At 47.2% G+C, this 24,243-nt stretch overlaps 1 protein-coding gene across 2 annotated transcripts in view; it reads left to right on the plus strand.

Moving 5' to 3' along the window:
* Positions 1–24,243, plus strand: part of ANKHD1 (ankyrin repeat and KH domain containing 1) — a 411,439-nt gene that overhangs the window by 129,584 nt on the left and 257,612 nt on the right. For both annotated transcript variants that reach the window (XM_063928239.1, XM_063928240.1), the window contains exons 7-8: positions 7,853–7,947; positions 13,326–13,563. In XM_063928239.1, the coding sequence (XP_063784309.1) occupies positions 7,853–7,947; positions 13,326–13,563 (333 nt within the window). The remainder of the gene's footprint in view (positions 1–7,852; positions 7,948–13,325; positions 13,564–24,243) is intronic.

The raw sequence follows: 24,243 nt of genomic DNA on the forward strand, positions 1-24,243 counted from the left end.
CAAAAAGTTAAAAAGGTATTGCGCCAGATCAAGGGACCCTCAGGCGATAGCTGTGGACGCACTGGTGACATCGTGGGTGTTCCAGTCGGTCTTCGTGTTTCCTCCTCTTCCTCTCATACCCAAGGTACTGAGAATCGTAAGAAAAAGAGGAGTGAGAACAATACTCATTGTTTCGGATTGGCCAAGAAGGACTTGGTACCCGGAACTACAAAAAATGCTCGCAGAGGACCCATGGCCTCTGCCTCTCAGACAGGACCTGTTGCAACAGGGGCCCTGTCTGTTCCAAGACTTAACGCGGCTGCGTTTGACGGCATGGCGGTTGAACGCCAGATCCTAGCAGAAAAGGGCATTCCGGATGAAGTTATTCCTACGCTGATAAAGGCTAGGAAGGACGTGACAGCAAAACATTATCACCGTATATGGCGAAAATATGTTGCTTGGTGTGAGGCCAGGAAGGCCCCTACAGAGGAATTCCAGCTGGGTCGATGCCTACACTTCCTACAGTCAGGTGTGACTATGGGCCTGAAATTAGGGTCCATAAAGGTCCAGATTTCGGCCCTATCCATTTTCTTTCAAAAAGAACTGGCTTCACTGCCTGAGGTTCAGACGTTTGTTAAGGGAGTGCTGCATATTCAGCCTCCTTTTGTGCCACCAGTGGCACCTTGGGATCTTAACGTGGTGTTGGATTTCCTGAAATCCCACTGGTTTGAGCCACTTAAGACAGTGGAGCTAAAGTATCTCACGTGGAAAGTGGTCATGCTGTTGGCCTTAGCCTCAGCTAGGCGTGTGTCAGAATTGGCGGCTTTGTCATGTAAAAGCCCCTATCTGGTTTTCCATATGGACAGGGCAGAATTGCGGACTCGTCCGCATTTTCTGCCAAAGGTGGTGTCATCTCTTCATTTGAACCAACCTATTGTGGTGCCTGCGGCTACTCGTGACTTGGAGGATTCCAAGTTGCTTGACGTAGTCAGGGCTTTGAAGGTTTATGTAACCAGAACGGCGGGAGTCAGGAAGACTGACTCGCTGTTTATCCTGTATGCGCCCAACAAGCTGGGTGCTCCTGCTTCAAAGCAAACTATTGCTCGCTGGATCTGTAACACGATTCAGCAGGCTTATTCTGTGGCGGGATTGCCGCATCCAAAATCAGTGAAAGCCCATTCCACAAGGAAGGTGGGCTCTTCTTGGGCGGCTTCCCGAGGAGTCTCGGCATTACAGCTTTGCCGAGCTGCTACTTGGTCGGGTTCAAACACTTTTGCAAAATTCTACAAGTTTGATACCCTGGCTGAGGAGGACCTTGTGTTTGCCCATTCGGTGCTGCAGAGCCATCCGCACTCTCCCGCCCGTTTGGGAGCTTTGGTATAATCCCCATGGTCCTTACGGAGTCCCCAGCATCCACTAGGACGTTAGAGAGAATAAGATTTTACTCACCGGTAATTCTATTTCTCGTAGTCCGTAGTGGATTCTGGGCGCCCGTCCCAAGTGCGGACTTTCTGCAATACATGTATATAGTTATTGCTTAATAAAGGGTTATAGTTATGTGGCATCCGTTGAGTGATGCTCAGTTGTTGTTCATACGGTTAACTGGGTAAGTTTATCACGAGTTGTACGGTGTGATTGGTGTGGCTGGTATGAGTCTTACCCTGGATTCCAAAATCCTTTCCTTGTAATGTCCGCTCTTCCGGGCACAGTTTCCTTAACTGAGGTCTGGAGGAGGGGCATAGAGGGAGGAGCCAGTGCACACCAGATAGTACTAAATCTTTCTTTAGAGTGCCCAGTCTCCTGCGGAGCCTGTCTATTCCCCATGGTCCTTACGGAGTCCCCAGCATCCACTACGGACTACGAGAAATAGAATTACCGGTGAGTAAATTCTTATTTTCTATTGAGTGAGTGTTTCTTCTGTGTACCAGTCTCTCTTCTCGATCACTCCTGCGCTAGTTGACCAAACTGATTTGCCTGGGCTAGAGGCGGGGTATAGGGGAGACTGACCAGAGCATCTTGGGACCTGTAAAAGCTTTAACTGTATGGTGCCCGGTCCTATCCAGCTACCTTCACCCCAGTGTCTCTCCCTGTGTATACCATGGACCTTGAAGTAAGACAAAGGTAAGTTTTACCATAACTTGTCCATCAATCATATTTTTATGCTTCATACAGTATTTAAATATCCAGTCTCCTCTTCATTTACGGAGTTGCTGTTTTTTCTATTATGGTGATTAATCAAAAATGTGAGGAAGGTAGTTATTTGAAGCAAAATATTGTCCAGTTATTAGTATGCTGTACATTTTTCTTTCACAAGTGCACCCCAACAAGATCTCTGGAACGGCATTTGAATGATTTCTCAGATATTAGTAATACACAATAACTGTTTGTGGTCTTGGCAGTATCTGGGAAAGGTTAATCCCTTTCAAGCAAGTTACTGACCATTGGACGACTCCTCTCTTCAGACACCCCTGGTGCAAGAGATGCCACTTATCTTGATAGTGGAAACAAGGTCTCTGGTTTGTAGCAGAGCTGTGCAATGCAGCAGGATGGACATTATCCACACCTTCTCTAGTAACTGTGAAGAATATATTTTCTGCTGCGGGGTACACTGGGCTCCACAAGTCTGGACAATGGGGTGTAGAGTAGGATCTTGATCCGAGGCACCAACAGGCTCAAAGCTTTGACTGTTCCCAGAATGCACAGCGCTGCCTCCTCTATAACCCCGCCTCCCAGCACAGGAGCTCAGTTTGTCAGTTGGTGCTGCAGTAAGCAGGCACTTAACAGAGGGGCTGCTCCAGGCAGCCCTAAGAAAAGCTTTTTATGAGGTAACGGTGGTACAGACCCTCCTGGATACAGGAGTCGTAGTACAGGTGCTTCTTGCTCAGAGGGGCCGGGGGTACTATTCTCCGCTGTTTCCAGTCCCGAAACCGAATGGGTCCTCCCGACCCATTCTCAACCTCAAGGCACTGAACAGATTTGTGAAGGTTTCCAAGTTCCGTATGGAAACCCTTTGCTCTATAGTTCTGGCCTTGGAACCTGGGGACTACATGGTCTCCCTGGACATACAGGATGCTTACCTGCATATTCCTATAGCAGTGTCACATCAACAATACCTGAGGTTCGCTATTGGCAACCTTCATTACCAGTTTTGGGCGTTAACTTTTGGTTTAACAACGGCTCCGCGAGTCTTCACCAAAGTTATGGCGGTGATGACGGTGGTACTCCGCCGTCAAGGGGTCAGGATACTGCCGTATCTGGACGACTTGTTAATCCTGGCAAAATCCCCAGATCATCTTCTCCTGCGTCATCTGGATATGACGGTCCGGTTTCTACAAGCCCACGGGTGGCTCATCAACTGGAAGAAATCCTCCCTGGTCCCTGCTCAGAGCATGGTGCATTTGGGAGCGCTATTGGACTTCACAACCAGCGGTTGTTCTTGTCCCAGGAGAAAGTCCTGAAACTTCAGGACAGGATTCGTTGCTTCCTTTCTCGTCCGCAAGTGTCGATACATTCGGCAATGCAGGTGCTGGGCCTCATGGTGTCAGCATTCGACATGGTGGAGTATGCTCAATTCCATTCTCGCCCCCTCCAGAAGCTGATTCTAGCCAAGTGGGATGGCCTGCCTCACCGGATCAGGTCTCACATGATCTCTTTGACTCCGGAGGTCCGTCTGTTGCTGCTCTGGTGGCTCCTGGACCGACAATTGTGCAGAGGCCGTCCCTTCTGGATATCCAACTGGGTCCTGTTGATGACAGATGCCAGTCTAAGAGGTTGGGGCACGGTGCTCTAGCAGCACTCCTTGCAGGGTCGGTGGACCAAGGAGGAATCTTTCCTCTCGATCAACATTCTGGCATTGCAGGCGGTCTTCAATGCATTGAACCTAGCCCAGCATCTGATTCAGAACCGTCCTGTTCAAGTACAGTCGGATAACGCCACCACAGTGCCTTACATAAATCATCAAGGCGGCACTCAAAGCCGTTGGGCAATGAAGGAAGCCTCACGGATTCTACGTTGGGCAGAACGCCATCTACCGGCCATATCGGCAATATTCATTCCGGAAGTCCTGAATTGGGAAGCGGACTTTCTCAGTCGTCAGGTTGTGCATGCCGGCGAGTGGGGCCTCCATCCAGAAGTGCTTCTACTCCTCGTGGAAAGGTGGATCTTCCAGATGTGGATCTGATGGCGTCTCGACACAATCACAAGGTTCCGGTCTTCGGAGCAAGGACAAGGGATCCTCAAGCAGCATTCGTGGATGCGCTGGCGGTGCCATGGAGGTTTCGGCTGCCGTACGTGTTCCCTCCGGTGTCACTCCTGCCCAGGGTAATTCGGAAGTACAAGCAAGAAAAAGGAAATCTGCTTCTCATAGCTCTGGCGTGGCCCAGACGGCACTGGTTCTCAGACCTGCAAGGTCTATCGTCAGAGCGTCCACTTCTGTTTCCACAACGCCCAGACCTCCTCGTTCAGGGCCCCTGTGTCTACCAGGACCTAGCCCGGCTGTCTTTGATGGCGTGGCTCTTGAAGCTTCTGTCTTAAGAGCTAAGGGTTTTTCTGAAGAGGTCATTAAAACTATGTTGCGGGCCCGGAAACCGGCCTCTGCTCGGATTTACCATCGGGTCTGGCATTCCTACTTTGTTTGGTGCTCATCTAACCATTATGACGCTTCCAAGTTTAGTACAGCCAAACTTTTGGCTTTTCTACAGCAGGGCCTAGATTTAGGCCTGCGTCTGGCCTCCCTCAAGGTTCTTATTTCTGCTTTGTCGGTGTGGTTTCAGAGAGAAATTGCGACTTTACCTGATGTTCATACTTTCACTCAGGGTGTGTTGCGTATCCAACCTCCCTATGTCCCGCCTGTGGCTCCTTGGGACTTGTCGGTGGTTTTGGAGGCATTGCAGGAGCCTCCATTTGAACCTCTTGGTTCAAGCTGACCTTAAGGTGGTGTTCTTGCTGGCTATTGCCTCTGCTAGAAGAGTGTCAGATTTGGGTGCCTTGTCTTGTAGTTCCCCATATCTGATTTTTCACCGTGACCGGGCGGTTCTTAGGACTTGTCCTGGATATTTACCTAAGGTGGTTTCTTCGTTCCACCTTAATCAGGAGATTGTGGTTCCAGCTTTTGTTTCTCCTGATTTGTCTCCCAAAGAGCAGTCTTTGGATGTGGTACGGGCTCTCCATATCTATGTGAAGAGAACTGCTTCTATTCGAAAGGCTGATTCTCTTTGTTTTGTTTGGATTTCACAAACGTGGCTGGCCTGCTCACAAGCAGACCCTGGCCAGGTGGATTAGAATGGTGATTGTGCATGCTTATGTGAAGGCTGGTCTGTCAGCTCCTGTTAACATTACGGCCCATTCTACTCGGTCTATTGTACCTTTTTGGGCGGCCCAATGTGGTGCGACCCTTGACCAATTGTGCAAGGCGGCTACGTGGTCCTCCGGGAACACGTTCATAAGGTTCTATGCCTTCGATATCGCCGATTCCCAGGATGCTTTCTTTGGACGCCGGGTTCTTGTGCCCGCTACAGTGCGTCCCCTCCCATAAGGAACTGCTTTAGGACATCCCCATTGTCCAGACTTGTGGAGCCCAGTGTACCCCGCAGCAACTTACCCTTGTTAAAACTCTTTCTGCGAGGTACACTGGGCTCCACAAGGCGCCCACCCTGACGCATTTAGCTTCTTTGGGTTGATATGGCATTAGCCGCTGACATTTCTCTTGTCGTCAGAGTGTGGTGTATGTGGCTACTAACCGTTGTCGTCTCTTTTCCTGCTACTGCATTGGGCTGGTTAACTAAACTGAGCTCCTGTGCTGGGAGGCGGGGTTATAGAGGAGGCGCCTTGATGATTTATGTAAGCCACTGTGGTGGCGTTGTCCGACTGTACTTGAACAGGACGGTTCTGAATCAAATGCTGGGCTACGTTCAATGCATTGAAGACCGTCCGCAATTCCAGAATGTTGATCGAGAGGAGAGATTCCTCCTTGGTCCACCGACCCTGCAAGGAGTGCTGCTCCAGCACCGCGCCCCAACCTCTTAGACTGGCATCTGTCATCAACAGGACCCAGTTGGATATCCAGAAGGGACGGCCTCTGCACAATTGTCGGTACAGGAGCCACCAGAGCAGCGACAGACGGACCTCCGGAGTCGAAGAGATCATGTGAGACCTGATCCGGTGAGGCAGGCCGTCCCACTTGGCTAGAATCAGCTTCTGGAGGGGGCGAGAATGGAATTGAGCATACTCCACCATGTCGAATGCTGACACCATGAGGTCCAGCACCTGCATTGCCGAATGTATCGACACTTGCGGACGAGAAAGGAAGCAACGAATCCTGTCCTGAAGTTTCAGGATTTTCTCCTGAGACGAGAACAACCGCTGGTTGTGCGTGTCCAACAGCGCTGCCAGATGCACCATGCTCTGAGCTGGAACCAGGGAGGATTTCTTCCAGTTGATGAGCCACCCGTGGGCTTGTAGAAACCGGACCGTCATATCCAGATGACGCAGGAGAAGATCTGGGGAATTTGCCAGGATTAACAAGTCGTCCAGATACGGCAATATCCTGACCCCTTGACGGCGGAGTACCACCGTCATCACCGCCATAACTTTGGTGAAGACTCGCGGAGCCGTTGTTAAACCAAAAGGTAACGCCCGAAACTGGTAATGGAGGTTGCCAATAGCGAACCTCAGGTATTGTTGATGTGACACTGCTATAGGAATATGCAGGTAAGCATCCTGTGTGTCCAGGGAGACCATGTAGTCCCCAGGTTCCAAGGCCAGAACTATAGAGCGAAGGGTTTCCATACCTAACTGGAAACCTTCACAAATTTGTTTAGTGCCTTGAGGTTGAGAATGGGTCGGGAGGACCCATTCGGTTTCGGGACTAGAAACAGCGGAGAATAGTACCCCCGGCCCCTCTGAGCAAGAGGCACCTGTACTACGACTCCTGTATCCAGGAGGGTCTGTACCACCGTTCTCATAAAAAGCTTTTCTTAGGGCTGCCTGGAGCAGCCCCTCTGTTAAGTGCCTGCTTACTGCAGCACCAACTGACAAACTGAGCTCCTGTGCTGGGAGGCGGGGTTATAGAGGAGACAGCGCGGTGCATTCTGGGAACAGTCAAAGCTTTGAGCCTGTTGGTGCCTCGGATCAAGATCCTACTCTACACCCCATTGTCCAGACTTGTACCTCGCAGAAAGAGTTTTAACAAGGGTAAGTTCTTACCATAAAACTCGTTATCCTCGACGCCGCCATTAAAACATGATTTCCCACCCATGTTACATGTTATATATTTTTCTGAGATTCCCTCTGAAGTCACTCAGACACAGGAAACACAAGGCTCGATTCAATAAAAAGCGATGTTAATAGTGTTGGGTAGGAAGTACTGAAGCTATTCAATTCCGCATGCTGTTTAAGCATGACCAGAGAATTTCTGTTCACACTCCTCCTGAGGTGTGAGCAAAAATCAGACTACTCTAGTGCCACAATGCTGTTTTCTGACTTTAGCGCGATGCAAACAGCATCGCGGCAGACCCTTAAGTCAGATGCTAGTTCTTGTGACTTTACACCTTGCTTAAGACATGAGAACTGGCATCTCCCGACTAGCGATGTGGACAATTGAATTATAATACCTCCTTCCAGATGCTATTAACATCACTTTTCATTGAATCAAGCCTGTTGTATAACATCTGGGTCTTGTGTGGGTTTTGTGTATTTGTGTTTTTTTTTGTCAACTAGAAGGGAAGCTACCCATTGTAATATCTGCCGTGGAGTACTTTGGGGGATATACAGTTATTTCAAATTACCGTACATGTTTTTATTGTAGTTTGATTTCGTATAAACTCTACATTTTCTCATTTTATTTGTTTCTTTTTTTTTTTTTTTTAATATTTAGGCCACCTAGAGATGGTTAGATTTTTGCTGGAAGCAGGAGCTGATCAAGAACATAAAACAGATGAGATGCATACAGCTTTAATGGAGGCCTGCATGGTAAGAGTATGTAATATTAACAATACAGATGTGCCATCGTACACCTAGCGTCTATATGCCATACAGCGTGAGATGACTGCGCAACTGAGATGCTTCAAGAGCAGTAGCGCACTCTATATTTCTTTACATTTTTGCATTTTTTACTCATTGCAGAATTAGCAAAAAAATCCAAGTACTAGAGTCGTTAGGCTATGACTTTAATGGCACAGGAACACACAATGTTGCAGATTAAGCACAACAGAACTTGGTGTGAAGAAAGCTGTGGCTATTCACATCGGGTCCCTTTTTATACAAAAATGTGTTGTGTGAATTGGCAGAATCATGCCCTGGCGCAATGCCTGTGTAGATGTGCAGGACAACTTGCGATGTTGAGCCTACCGGAACAGGGAAATATGTGCGCAGCCGCACAAAGCACTGAATTTGTTTAGTCTTGAAACCTTTCTCCTTTGTCTTATTTAGAGGTACACATTGCTTTTCTAGAACTTAGAAATTATCACAGAATATTACTTGTGGTATAACTGTCTTACAAAGTCTGAAGCAGTCCGGCTATGTATTTGCGCTTTTCAGTAGTATAATGGCTGTCCGAAGCCTACATGAAGAATACCTATCACAGCAAAGTGAGAAGTATATTGCTGGGCCACGACAAACATAACTTGTTGGACTTGATTTCGGTAGAAGTTGAAGCCCAGGTGTTAGTCCTTGTGTTAGTCAAGTGACTCTGCAGTTATTTTAGTGATGGGTAACCATACAAAATGACAATACCCTGGTATTTGGTTAGTGGGCTGAGTCATTTTAGGAGAAATATTTCCTAAGTGTTAATATAGTTTAGCTTCACTTTGGTGCCAGGGATGTGTGTTTACCTCTCTGTCCCTATGCAAGCAAAGTTATGGTGACTTTGTGTTGGGAAATGTATATTTACATCTTCTGCTCAGTCTACTTTCAGTGCCTTCGTCATTGGCCTTTAGTATGTCCTCTTATGCAGATTCTGCTGCAGGAAGCAGCTCGCTTTGCAGAGTACATAAGCCTCATCCACCTCTGTTGGGAAAACTCTCCCCTATTACTGCCAGTAATGGGTGCCTGACAGAGCAATTCAATTGTTGCTCTGTTCGGGTGAGAGTGCCGAGCAGGGATGCATTTCTGCTCCTGAGGTGGTGAGCAGAAATATGCAAAAACTCTGATTTGGGCTACCTAACCAGGAGTTTAGACTGGTTAAACTGCTATACTCTACTTAACCTGATCTATATTGAAGCAACAATTGAGATAATTAATTACCTAGTATTCTCAGTTTTGGTATACTACCATTTTCTCTAGCATCCATAAGGGATATTGGGGAAAACTAGTACGATGGGGTATAGACGGGGTCCAAAGGAACCAGTGCACTTTAAATTTCTTCAACTGAGTCTGCTGGCTCCTCCCCTCTATGCCCCCTCCCATAGGCAGTTATAGATAAAAAAAAGTGCCCCCAGGAGAGGATGCACATCTCTGCAGCTCCAGAGAGTTTTCTTCAATTTCATTTAAAACTTTTATTTTCTTCGGTATGCTGTCTGGGCAACAGCATACCTGCGCCGTGGGAGTTGGGAGGGGGCGGTCATCGGCCTTGTGAGTTGCAGAGCCGCTTTCCCGTTGCAGGACCACCGTCCTGAGGGGCTGTTTGTTCAGCGGGGTACGGCGCCTTGTCTGTCACAGCTGTAGCACACCGCACACCCCTGAATGCTGCCTGAAGGTGACATCGGAGGGGAGTACAAACCAGGGACCCCGCCTCGGGTGCGTGTGTACGGCACCCTCCCTAGGGGGTCCCGCTAGGATCCCCCGTGTGTACACTGGCACAAAACTGCTTAGCTAAGCACTTGTGTGAGATTTTAAGCTTATTTGGAGACGCTGCCAGTATAAATAAGATGTAGAGCTCCGGTGCCATTGGAGGGGGCGGAGCTTCCTCAGGGCAGACGGCGGCGTTTTGGCGCCTTCCTCTACTTACAGCAGCCATCTACAGCACACACTCACAGACACGCTGGAAACTGGTACAGGGTGTAGCTAAGGGGGAGAGCCGCTTGTGTACACTATCCTGAGCCTAATTAGGACTGTATTTAGTAGTGTCTACTGTGATTACAGAGCTGACAGTTTCATTAGGACTAGGGCTGTGCAGCTCAGGGTGTGCTGGTATCCCCTCTGTCTCCTCCCACATAAAGTAGGGCAGGCTTGCATTCTAACTGTCTGTGTGTATGTGTTTGTACTTACTGCACAGCTTGTGCTTACCCATATTTCACAGTATCTCACACCAGATTCTTTCCATTATCTAATGACGGTTTCCTATGAGCAATGCAGTCATTCTTCGCAAATTAGTGACTTGGTTGGGGGAGAGGGTTCAGAGCCCCACTGGTTAGGGTCTCTTAAGACTATGTCAGATATGTCATCCCAGCTCACTGCTAATGTGCAGAAAACTCAGCTGCTGCAACAAGCTGTCCTTGGAAGCGTGGTTCACCTGCTCTATTATCTGATACTGATGACTATATAGAAGATGATGGGGATGACCTGGATCCCGTTAGTGGGGATCCTGATCCCACTCAGTGGCTTTAAGGAATGTGTTTTGCCCAACTGCTAACAAAATTCCTGCTGCGATCAACTTGGAATTACCCCCATTGGGCGCCCGCCTCAGTGCGTGGACTTTTCTGCAGGTTCTTGTTCTTTAGTTCCTTTTCAGCTGTTGCTGTTGTTGTTACCAGCCACTGCTGGTTCTACGTTGTGGTGTGCTGGTGTTTAAATCTCACCACCTTTTGTTTATCGTGTTCCTTCTCTCTTATATATCCTTTCTCCTTCGGGCATGTTTTTACCTATAACTGCCTGTGAGTGGGGGCATAGAAGGGAGGTGCCAGCACACCCAGTTGAAGAAATTTAAAGTGCACTGGCTACTTTGGACCCCGTCTATAGCAGTAAACAAATATGATCTTGGCGCACCAAATGGTGGGAAAGACTGATTTTGTCTAGGTGTATTTATTTTATGTTAAAATTATATTGTTAAAAGTTTAAAACACAAACTCTTCAAAAAAAGGACATATAATTAATTTTGTTTAAAACATCAACACATTCTCAATCAAGACATAACAGAATAGTGTGCTAATCTTTATATTTTGGTGCTTCATGTAGACATTAACAAATGCTGGATGGCAGCCTTAACGGCAAAGATTGTCCCGGGACCTGTTCATCCCACGCTGATAAAACTTATTACCATGTGAAAGTTACTATTTATATAAGCCTTAATGGCCGTGTATTGCCTTCTCCCACGCAGCTCAATGTAGCACAATTTACGGTGACTCCAAAACTGCTTTTAAGTCGCCTCTATTACAAGTTATTTCACACTCTTTTGCAGCTGTCAATGAATAAGTAGTTCCTTGTACCTTCTATACTACCCACTATGCAATGTGTGGGCTGACGTTTGTACAGTGGTGGTACCTGTGGGTATAAATCTTCTACCATCTGAATCACCAAAATATAAAGATTAGCACACTATTCTGTTATGTCTTGATTGAGAATGTGTTGATGTTTTAAACAAAATTAATTATATGTTCTTTTTTTTTTTTTTTTTGAAGAGTTTGTGTTTTAAACTTTTTACAATATAATTTTAACATAAAATAAATACACCTAGACAAAATCAGTCTTTCCCACCATTTGGTGCGCCAAGATCATATTGGTCACCTAGACAAAATCAGTCTGACTGTTCCTCTACCTCTTTCCCACCATTTGGTGCGCCCAGATCATATTTGTTTACTGCTAAATATTGCTAGTAAGGGTACTAGTTTGTCTATCTGCTGCACCGTCTGGACCACCACTTTATTTCCACCCTTATTGTAGTTTTTTTCTAATTTTTCTATTTTTCCCTTCATTCTTCTATATACATATTTTTTCCTTCTGTTTTCTCTGTTTTTTTTCTTTAAATAAAGAGGGAATTGCGCAGATAGTATCTTTGTATATCTGCACCCCGTCTATAACCCATCATACTAGTTTTCCCAAATATCCCTTATGGACTACGAGAAAAGGGTTTACCGGTAGGTATTAAAATACTATTTTATTTTTATTTTTTTTGTACTGTAGTATTCCTTCTAGGATTCAAATAGGGCAGGGCGCCGGACTCTGGTGGCATATTGGCGCGCGCCCGAAATGGGGGAGCGGCCATGTAAAATAGGGGGCGTGGCCATGCACACGCCAGTTTAGTGGGCGGTGCGGCCCACAAACGTTGCTGTAGGGGGCATCTGCGGCCGGCGGCGTCACTGTTGGGGGCGTGCGTGCTGGGCTTCCCCCAGCTCTCTCCCAGTGCGTGAATGCACACGGCATCTTTACACACTGGGAGGGCAGGAAGCGGGCGGCTGTTCTAGCAGGGCGCCGCAAAAGGGGCAGGGCGGATTTTGTCTTTAAAAAATTGTGCAGGGCGCAGCGCCCTGCTAAAACAGCCTAGCGTAAACACTATACCGTCCTGTCCTTCATTCCCTATGTTCAGTACCCTACTGAGCTAAACTGCTTTTGCTCCCAACTTCAGGTAACATAAGTCCAAGGTTCAAGGCATAGACATACCATGGAGCCCGCCTATCCGCCATATTGTACTTCCCCCTTCTTTATGCCATGTTGCTACCCCATTCCCCCTCTTTTCACACTTTTTCTGTTCAGACCTCTAACTTCTGTTTATCATGCGGCTGTCCTTTGTCTCCAACTCCTCCATTAAGGACAGTTTGTCATGGTGACCAGCAGATGGTCCCAACATAACCTGTATGTCCAGTATATGGGGGGCTCTCTGCAGGGGTGTGAGCACTGTCCCAACTCTCACTGTGCTTGTCATAGACAGTCTTAGTAGATTTTACTGCTTTACATGTTGAATGCTGTAAGTCTTAATACTGGCTATGAATGCAACAGATGTAATAGCGTAGCTATGTAATGTACAGATTTTAGTGAAAATGGAAATATTGGATTATGTGAAACTATCAATTTTTAAATACATTTTTTGTTTTTTTGTGGCCTGATTGCCTGAAAATAAGCATTAACCAACAACCCTAGTTTTTATTGGGTTTTTTTTTCATGTAGTGATTCCATTAGTATGGGTAATATCTAAAAAGCAAGGATTGCTTTTCTTTTGATTTGGTTGCTTGTAGGCGTTTTTGATTTGTCCTTTTATTGTGCTGTGATGCCACATCTGTTTAAGACCTGCTGAAATCAAACTTCCATTACTGGAAACAGCATGTACTTGTTTCTGTATAAAATTATAAATTGTATTGTCCTTAGAAATATGTTTCTGGAGGATTACCAAAATATTGTAAACGGAAACAATTTAGATATTTAACTATGAATGCTGAATATAGATATTGATAAATAACCATTATGCATATTCTTGATAGGATGGACATGTTGCGGTAGCTCGGTTACTTCTTGACAGCGGGGCACAGGTGAATATGCCTGCGGACTCTTTTGAATCCCCTCTGACATTAGCTGCGTGTGGCGGACACGTAGAACTTGCAGCTCTTCTCATCGAAAGAGGCGCTAATCTAGAAGAGGTAAATGATGAAGGCTATACTCCTTTGATGGAAGCAGCACGTGAAGGACATGAGGAAATAGTGGCTCTTCTTTTAGCACAAGGTAAGAGCATTGTCTTTCAGTTGCAGTAGTACAAATTAAGCAAAGATAATTCAGTATAGATGTATACACTTTATCTATGAAAAGACTAATGGGTGCTTGGTTTATTTTACTGGACCTTGGCGTATACACGTGAATTATACAGTATATAATAAATTGTGAAATTGGCTCTAGCACCCTTGTGTATGCTAACGACACACACACACACACCCCCCCCCCCCCCACCATGTTTACAGTTATGCGAACGACAGCATTAAAATACTTTAATTACCATTCTGATGGGGTTGACATTGTGGTTGGGATTGTTTCCTATAAGAACTTTTCTTCTACAATGTTCTTGTAGACATAAGGTACCCAAACTTCCGCAAAACCCCTTTTCCAGCGCTTTGATTTTACCATAGAGGTGTTTTGTGGGGGAGTGGCAGAATTCACACAAGGTTATAGGGGTTCTTTGCATTTGCAAAAATAGGATTTTAATTACCTACCGGTAAATCCTTTCCTCGTAGTCCATATGGGATATTGGGTTCTTAGTACGATGGGATCCAAAGCAGCCAGCGCACTTTAAATTTCTTCAACTGGGTGTGCTGGTTCCTCCCCTCTATACCCCCTCCTACAGCTAGTATAGGTAAAACTGTGCCCGAAGGAGAGTGGACATACTTGACAGAAGGAGCATAACAGTGAGTAGTGAGATTCATACACCAGCACACCAACAACCTAAAACGACCAGCAACGGCTGGTAATGAACATGTAAACTTTTATAAAAGAAAAAGCTGCAGAAAAGTCAACGCACTGAGGCGGGCGCCCAATATCCCTTATGGACTACGAGAAAATGAATTACCGGTATGTAATTAAAAACCTATATTCTCTCGCATCCGTAAGGGATACTGGGGTCTTAGTACGACGGGAATGTCCCAAAGCTTCCAGAATGGGCGGGAAAGTGCGGAGACATCTGCAGCACCGCCTATCCAAACTGGGCATCCTTTTTGGCCAGGCTATCAAACTTGTAAACCTTCACAAAGGTGTTCTTCCCCGACCAGGTAGCAGCTCGACATTGTTGCAAGGCCGAGACTCCATGGGCAGCCGCCCAGGATGACCCCACTGATCTAGTAGAGTGGGCCTTCAGAGACTGCGGAACAGGTAAGGCTGTCGACACAGGCCTGTTGGATAGTAAGATGAAGCCAACGAGCAGTGGACTGCTTAGAAGAAGGACAACCCTTTTTCTGTGCATCATATAGCACAAACAAGGAATCTGTCTTCCTGATCCGAGCCATCCTCTTGATCTAGATCTTCAAGGCTCGCACAGCATCCAATGCCTCTGGAAAAGCAGAAGTGCCAGAACCTGACGGAACCACAGTAGGTTGATTTAAGTGGAACGCAGGACGACCTTTGGCAGGAATTGCTGCCTAGTGCTGAGCTCCGCTCTGTTCTCGTAAAAGACCAAGTAGGGACTTCTGCACGATAAGGCCCCCAATTCTGAGACATGCCTAGCAGAATCCAGGGCCAGTAACATCACTGTCTTCCATGTGAGGTACTTTTCTTCTACCGTCAGAGGCTCAAACCAGGAGAACTGTAGAAATTTCAACACCACATTCAAATCCCAGGGTGCCGTAGGCAGCACAAAAGGAGGTTGTATGTGGAGTACCCACTTGCAAGAAGGTCTGAACTTCAGGCAACACTGCCAATTTGACACGCAAGCCCTTATCAGCCTGCAGGAAACGCAAAAAACGTCCCAAGTGGAACTCTGCAGGTGGACACGTGCGTTCCTCGCACCAAGAGACATATCTTCTTCCTGGTCTGAACCATGGTAGCAATAACCTTTTTGGAAAGGCATTTGTGAGCTAAGATGTTCCGCTCAATCTCCATGATGTAAAACGAAGATGCCGTAACTCCGGGTAGACTGTCCTTGTTGAAGAAGATCTCTTATTGACAGGCCACGGGACTTCAATGGACATATCCAGAAGATCCGCATAGCACGCCCTCCGAGGCCAATCCGGGGTAATCAGAATTGCTTGGGCTCTTTGATTCCTGATTCGCTTTAGCACCCTTGGGATCAATGGGATCGGAGGAAACATTTAGACCAGCCAGTAAGTCCAAGGCGAAGTCAGTGCATCCACTGCCCTCGCCTGAGGGTCCCTGGTTCGTGAGCAATACCAGTGAAGCTTCTTGTTGAGTCGAGAAGCCATCATGTCTATTTGTTGGCAGCCCCACCGGTCGATGGTCTGCCGAAACACCTGACTGTGGAGACCCCACTCTCCCGGGCGGAGATTGTGGCAACTTAGGAAGTCCGCTTCCCAGTTGTCCACTCCCAGAATGAAGATTGCGGACATTGCTCTTGCATTTCTTTCTGCCCAGAGGAGTATCTTTGACACTTCTCACATGCAGGCCCTGCTTTTTGTCTCTCCTTGTCGATTTATGTACGCCACCGCCGTGGCATTGTCCGACTGAACTTGGATCGCGTGATCCTTAAGTAGAGGAGAGGCCTAAAGCAGAGCAGTGTAGATCACCCGAAGTTCCGGAATGTTGATCGGAAGTAGTGCTTCGTGGGCTGACCACCTGCCCTGGAACTGAGCCCCCTGGATGACTGCTCCCTATCATCTGAGTCACATCTGTCGTGAGACTGATCTAATCCTGAATCTCAAAACTTCAACTTTCCAGTAGGTTTGAGGACTGAAACCACCACAGAAGGGAAATCCTGGTCTGAGGTGACAGCTGTTTTCGGTGCTTCTGAAGATGTGATCCAGACCACTTGCTCAGGAGATCGAATTGAAATGTTCTGGCATGGATCCTTCCGTACTGGATCGCCTCATATGAGGCTACCATTTTCCCCAACAATCTTATGCAAAGATGTATGGATATTAGAGTGGGCCGTAGAACCATTTGGACCATCTCATGGAGTGTTCTCGCTTTGTCCTCTGGGAGGAAAAGTTTCTGAGCCACAGTATCCAGAAACATTCCCAGGAACAGGAGCCGCTGGGATCCACCCATGGTGTGACAGAAGTTGGATAGTGCAGTCTATATGTAGCAATAAAAGTTCCCTGGATCTTGCCTTTATCAAGAGATTGTCCAGGTAAGGGACAGTATAGACCCCCTGGACTCTGAATTGGAACATCATCTCCGCCATCACTGATGTGAACACCCTCGGAGATGTGGACCGTCTGAAATGTAGCGCCTGGAACTGGTAATGATCGTTCAGCAGGGCAAACCGCAGGTAAGCCAGGAGAGGCGGCCAAATCGGCATATGGAGATAGGCGTCCTTTATATCCAGCGAGACCATGAACTCCCGTTCTTCCAAGCCCTCAATCAATGCTCGCAAGTATTCCATCTTGAACTTGAAAACCTTTTAGGTAAGGGTTCAAGGATTTTCGATTCAAAATGGGCCTTACCGAACCGTCCGGTTTCGGTACCATGAACATTTTGGAGTAGTATCCTTTTCCCTGTTGTTGCAGTGGCACTGGAACAATGGCTTGGGACTGGACCAACTTTAGGATGGCCTGTTGCAGCGTAACACGCGTATCCTCCAAAGCTGGTAAGCTTGATTTGAATAATCATTGGGGAGGAGCGCTGTCTAACTCCAGCTCGTAGTCCTGAGAAATGAGGTCCTTTACCCAGGTATCCTGGCAGGAGCTTTCCCAGATGTGGCTGAAGTGACGTAGCCGAGCTCCCACCTCGAGATCCCCACGGGGTTGGTGGACACAGTCATGCTGAGGCCTTAGTGGAAGCTGAACTGGTGCTCTGTTTCTGAGAACCTGCGATCGCTGGTTTTCTTGTCTTACCTCTGATGCCTCTATTCGCATTGGAGGCACCTCTGGCCCTAGATCTAAATTTGTTAGACCGAAAGGACTGGGCAGACAGCCCTGGGTAGGAACGTCCAGCCGGCGGTGCCCCAGAGGAGTGAAACATGGATTTTCCCGTAGTAACCTTAGAAATCCACATATCCAACTCAACCCCAAACAGCCATTCCCCAGAGAAGGAGAGAGACTCCACACTGCGCTTGGAATATGCATCCGCCATCCACTGACGCAGCCATAGGGCAGTAGTCCCAGCATTAAGAGCGCCTATTTCCTTGAGATAATCACACAGGACGTGTGCATGGTCTTGGATGTGTCTTATGAGGCTCACTGTAGTAACCAGGGGCATATACCACCCCCCCAAAAGACCCTCCTGAATTTGAGTCGCCCATGTATGGATGGCATGTGTTATCCAGCAACCCGCTATCACAGATCTTTGTGATACGCCAGCCGCTGTGTAAATAGACTTCAGTGTAGTCTCTATTTTTCTATTCCCAGGGTCCTTTAATGTAAAGGAGCCCAGAGCTGGCAGTACCACCTTTTTTGACAAGCGGGAGACTGATATGTCCATGGCTGGGGGATCTTCCTAATTTTTCCTACCTTCAGGGGCAAATGGGAAAGTGTACAAGAACTTTTTTTTGTCACCTGACATTTTTTATCAGGATTTTTTCAGGCTTGCTTAAACATGTCATCTAGTTCCGGAGAATCAGGAAAAGTGACCGTTTTTTCTGTGCTAAGAAAAACGACTGCGGTGCTGCAGCGTCTACTAAAGGGATTTTTAACACATCTCTGATAGCCAGTATGAGGGGCTCAGTAATAGGATCTAATTCCTCCCCCTCCTCTTGTTCCTCTTCCTCAGAATCTGAGAGTAAATCAGGCAGCACACGTTTTTGTGGACCTGAACTAGGGAGAGTGGGTTGTTTATCATCTGCCTTTGCAGCTAGGTCTGCAACAGCCTGCTGCAGGTGTTGTCTTCTGTTGTATCTTCTGAGTATTAGCAGTGAGCTGTGATGACATATCTGCCATCATAGTTTTTACGGCACCAAGCCGGGATGGCTACTGACCCTCCCCTCCAGCCTCTTCACTAACTTGGGAGGATTGGCTGCATTGTTCACATGAGAAGGGAACCAGCCATAGAGGGAGAGAATCTGATTTAACACACACTGCATAATTGGTGTTTGACCATGTTTACAGGACGCACACACACGCACACACACGCACACACACGCACACACACGCACACACACACACACGTATTACATTACGTAATGCCTTATGTGAGAAGGAGACAGATTGAGAAAGGGACAGCACACCCAAGCTAGTCAGGCTCAGCGAGACTGCAAGCTGTATCTTTACAGAAATCACAGTGAAACACCGGATTATTGTCCTTTTTCAGGACACTACAGCGGCTCTCCCTCCTTATTTACACCCCTGTACCAGTTTCCGGAGTATCTGTGAGTGTCTGGAGGAGCTGTGTCTCCTTGCTGCTGCTGCTAGATGCAGAGGAAGGTGCCAAAATGCTGCTGGTCCTGCTCTGAGGAAGCTTACGCCCCTTGTAATGGCGCCGGAGCTATGTAGTTATTTATACTGGCAATATCTCCTATTTAGTGTAAAACATCACATAAATGCTAGTTTTTGCTGCCAGTGTACACAGGGGGGCAGTAGCGGATTCCCCCAGGGAGGGTTCCATATGCCACCCCTGCGTTCCGCTGAACCAAGATTCGGGTCACCCAGTTTGTACTCCCCACTCTTCTCACCATCAGACTATGTTAGGGGTGTGCTGCGTGTTGCGATTGTGACCGCTAAGGCACAATGCCTTGCAGTACCAACAATCTCTCAGGACCACCCGCAGCGGGGAAGCGGCTCTGATGCCTTAAGAGACCGGTAACAGTCCCCCCCCTAACTCCCAAGGTGCAGGTATACTGTTGCCCAAACGGTATACCGAAAATAACAAAATTTAAAATAAACTGAAGAGAAAATCCTCTGGAGCTCCAGAGTGTGCATCCTCTCATGAGGGCACATTTTTCTAAACTGGCTGTAGGAGGGGGCATAGAGGGGAGGAGCAGGCACACCCAGTTGAAGAAATTTAAAGTGCAGCGTCCCCTTTGGACCCCATCTTTTCCCCACGTACTAAGACCCCAGTTTCCCTTATGGATGCTAGAGAAAGATTAAGGGGTATATGCAATTGCGGTCGAATTCCCGAAATTGTCGAATTTCGGGTCATTTTCGCCAAAAAAAAAAGATCGTCAATGCAATTCAGTGCTTTCCGACCAAAAAACGGACTTTCAAAATTCGACTTTTTGAAATTCGAATTTTTGCAAATTTGACTTTTCTGCAATGATACAAGTGCTGCAATTCGACAAAAGCATATTCAATTCAAGTTTGGAAATTCGACAGCAGTGCTTTTAGACAGCAAATTCGTCATTTTCAATCCGCCACACTTTGGAGGGTGAAAACAATAAAAACAAATTTAAACATGTTTTTTTTGGTGTTTTTTTTTTTTTTTTTAGGAATAGCATATCTATTTATATTAGAAGGGATTAGGTACTTTTTTTTTTTTTTTTTGGAGGCACAAATATTATTTATATATTTTTTAAAATATTTTTTTTTTTTTTTTTTTTTTTTTTATTGCTGGAACGGTAAAATCCTAAAAAAAAAATGGCGTGGGATCCCCCCTCCAAAGCATAACCAGCCTCGGGCTCTTCGAGCTGGTCCTGGTTCTAAAAATGCGGGGAAAAAATTGACAGGGGATCCCCCGTATTTTTAAAACCAGCACCGGGCTCTGCGCCTGGTGCTGGTGCCAAAAATACGGGGGACAAAAAGAGTAGGGGTCCCCCGTATTTTTAACACCAGCATCGGGCTCCACTAGCTGGACAGATAATGCCACAGCCGGGGGTCACTTTTATGCCGTGCCCTGCGGCCGTGGCATTAACTACCCAACTAGTCACCCCTGGCCGGGGTACCCTGGGGGAGTGGGGACCCCTTCAATCAAGGGGTCCCCCCCCCCAGCCACCCAAGGGCCAGGGGTGAAGCCCGAGGCTGTCCCCCCCCCCCCCCCCCATCCAATGGGCTGCGGATGGGGGGGCTGATAGCCTTTTGTGATAATGAAAAGATATTGTTTTTTCCAGCAGTACTACAAGTCCCAGCAAGCCTCCCCCGCAAGCTGGTACTTGGAGAACCACAAGTACCAGCATGCGTGAGAAAAACGGGCCCGCTGGTACCTGTAGTACTACTGGAAAAAAAATACCCAAATAAAAACAGGACACACACACCGTGACAGTAAAACTTTATTTCATACGTCGACACACACAATACTTACCTATGTTCACACGCCGACATCGGTCCTCTTCTCCATGTAGAATCCACGGATACTTCGTTGCGCTCACCTGATTGGCTTTGCGCTGTCTGAGCTGTCAGACAGCGCATCGCACAGCCCCGTCCATTATATTCAATGGTGGGAACTTAGCGGCTAGCGGTGAGGTCACCCGCCGGTCAGCGGCTGACCGCGGGTAACCCCACCGCTGACTGCAAAGTTCCCACCATTGAAACTAATGGAGCGGCTTTGCGATGCGCTGTCACAGCACAGACAGCGCACAGCCAATCAGGTGAGCGCCACGGAAGTAGCGCTTCCTGATTGGCTGAAGGGACTTCAGTGACAGGAGTCACGTGATGTCCCGGCATTCGGGGGAAGGGGTCTGATGTGAAAGCATGGGACCCCTTTCAGTACGGCATGGATCGGGTGTTCGGTTTGTTTTTTTTAACAAGTACGTGGATTTATATCTGGACGTGGATGTACCTCTGGACGCTGGAAGGTGAGTATAATTTTTTCACAGGTACCCTCGGATCGTCGGAGACCGTGGCAGTCGGCGTGTCAACATAGGTAAGTATGTGTGTGTCGGTAGTGTGTAATAAAGTTTTACTATCAAGGTGTCTGTGTACTGTTTTTATTTGGGTATTTTTTTTCCAGTAGTACTACAGGTACCAGCGGGCCCGTTTTTCTCCCGCATGCTGGTACTTGTGGTTCTCCAAGTACCAGCTTGCGGGGGAGGCTTGCTGGGACTTGTAGTACTGCTGGAAAAAACATCTTTTCATTATCACAAAAGGCTATCAGCCCCCCCATCCGCAGCCCATTGGATGGGGGGGGGACAGCCTCGGGCTTCACCCCTGGCCCTTGGGTGGCTGGGGGGGGGGGACCCCTTGATTGAAGGGGTCCCCACTCCCCCAGGGTACCCCGGCCAGGGGTGACTAGTTGGGTAGTTAATGCCACGGCCGCAGGGCACGGCATAAATGTGACCCCCGGCTGTGGCATTATCTGTCCAGCTAGTGGAGCCCGATGCTGGTGTTAAAAATACGGGGGACCCCTACTCTTTTTGTCCCCCGTATTTTTGGCACCAGCACCAGGCGCAGAGCCCGGTGCTGGTTTTAAAAATACGGGGGATCCCTGCCCAATTTTTCCCCGCATTTTTAGAACCAGGACCAGCTCGAAGAGCCCGAGGCTGGTTATGCTTTGGAGGGGGGCCCCACGCCATTTTTTTTTCCGGTTTTTCCCCGTTTTTTCAAATCGCGGCAAAATCCGCCAAATCGGCCGATTTTCGCCCGCGGGACTGTCGAATCCGTTTTGCATTGAATATGGTGAATTCCGGCAGCCACCTGTCGAATTTAAAAACGGCGATAATTTGCCGCGATTCGCCGTGAATTGCATATACCCCTATAACTTTTTCAACCATTCCATGAGTGCAACCTCTTAGGGTACGGTGTATGGTGGCTTTGACTTCAAATTACTTATTTAGTTGCCTCATAAGATAGATTTTTGCAACTTTTCTTTGGGTACAGTAATTTGGTACTCTCTCAATCACCATGATCGTTATAACTAGAGAGTGTGGAAATAAAGGAAATAAGACTGTCATAAGATTCCTCAAGTTGTTGACTGTATTAAAAAAATGTAGTATTCCATCTCTTTATTATACTACTTACCTCTAGTGTGATGTGTGAACACCTCCACTTACATTAATTTTTATATAAGATTTTCACATAAACTAGGGTACACATAAGCAATTCATTGTTAGATTTACAGTAAATTTAGATATACCGGTCTTATAATAAGATTACTGTTTAGGATTGATGTAAATATTCTGACTCGTGTAGTATGCCTCATGAACCCCAGAGCATTTTCAACCTGAGAACCTCAATTATTTGTTGATGGCCATTCTCTTTAGCAATCAAAAGCCCCAATGCTCCAACACTCGTTGATCCATTTTACGCACAGAACTGGTTAAATATATTGCTTGTGCCAGTATACTTAGAACAAAGTTTCAGGGATTCCAATATAGACGTAACCACACCCTCAAGATGGTATATCTACCATATAGTGTTAATGTACTGTTGTGCAGCTTCTGCAGAGGGCACTGAGCTTGGCCACATTCGAGTTTAGTTGCCCTAATTAAGGTTAGGGATGGACTTACTGCAGTAGCACATTGTTGACATTCTCACTGCCGACTTAACCATATAAACATTATGAATGTCTACATGATGAATACTGGCATATTATACTGAACTCAAATAATTATGCACATGTACTGTGCAGCCAAACATAAAATAGCGTAGCACACTATTAAGAAGGGCATTAAACATATCTGGTACATATAGAGCAGTGGTTCCCAAACTGGGACTGTTGTATTAAGCCTGGAGAAGTGATGAACCAGTGATGAGTACAAGGTGATAATGCACCAGCCAATCAGCTCCTAACTGCCAATTGAAATATTGGAGCTGATTGGCTGGTGTGTTATCACCTTGCACTTATCACTGCTTTATCACTTCTCCAGTCTTAATACATCTACCCCTTAATACAGGACCCCCAACAGTTTAGGGTTTGCAGGTTTCCTCAAAGGGGCAGATGTATGAAAGTGCGGTGTGGTTTCTGCTGACCACAGTGCACGTAAACCATGCATTTACCACAACCCCGTAATGTATCAATGGCGTCTTAACGCTGTGTGCTTCACCTGCCGCGCCCACCCCCCCTCCCCGCGCTGTTTACTGCTTCCCCGCAGTCACCAATGGGTCACGAAAGGCAGAGGCAATGTATGATTGCCTCTGCAGTACTTTACGCCTCCTAAAGTCGCCGGTCCGCAACGCCTCCCCCGATTAGGCGATGTGTGGTTAAAGCATTGGTGGATTTTTTTATTTTTTTATTTATTCACTAAAAAAACTTTATTGATAGAGGACAAACACTGCCTCATACCGCCAGCGGCGCCAGCTAGGAGCAGGGGAGATGGGCGTATGCGCGCACACTGCAGCACACTGCAGACCAGCCGAGCCGATATGGAAGGTTCGCTATCACGGGACAGGTAAGATAATGCCCTCCCACATCGGCTGCCACACATGTAATACATTGTGGCACAGGGACCGGAGTATCACCACGATAATGTGGTGATACGGCGCCAGGCACATAATGTCCGTAAGGACGTTTTTTTTATACGTCGCCCTCAGAATTACAAGTGAAATAATCAGCTCCACCTGTAGATCTTTTGAAATGTCAATGAGTAAAGGCCCATTCACACTGGGCGATTTTGAGCTGAAAGCAGCTCACTTTTTTGGTGTGTTGAGCTGCTTCCAGCTCAAAGCCGTCCAGTGTGTATGCACAAGCGGTGAGCGCTGATGCGCGCTCCCGCTTCATCGCTGGCAGCCGCTGTTCATCTACTGGTATTACCAGTAGATGAACGTCTGGGTGAGCGGCTTTCCATAGCGTCCTGCTATGGAAAGCTGCTCACCTCCGCTGACATCGCTGGGCAGGGGGGAAAAGCGCTCAGTGTGTATGCACTGAGCGCTTTTCAGCCCAGCGATGTCAGCGATCATCGCTATGCATAACGCTGGGCAAAAACACCCAGTGTGTATGCAC

Source organism: Pseudophryne corroboree, chromosome 6, assembly GCF_028390025.1.
Source record: "Pseudophryne corroboree isolate aPseCor3 chromosome 6, aPseCor3.hap2, whole genome shotgun sequence".
NCBI classification, from domain to species: domain Eukaryota; kingdom Metazoa; phylum Chordata; class Amphibia; order Anura; family Myobatrachidae; genus Pseudophryne; species Pseudophryne corroboree.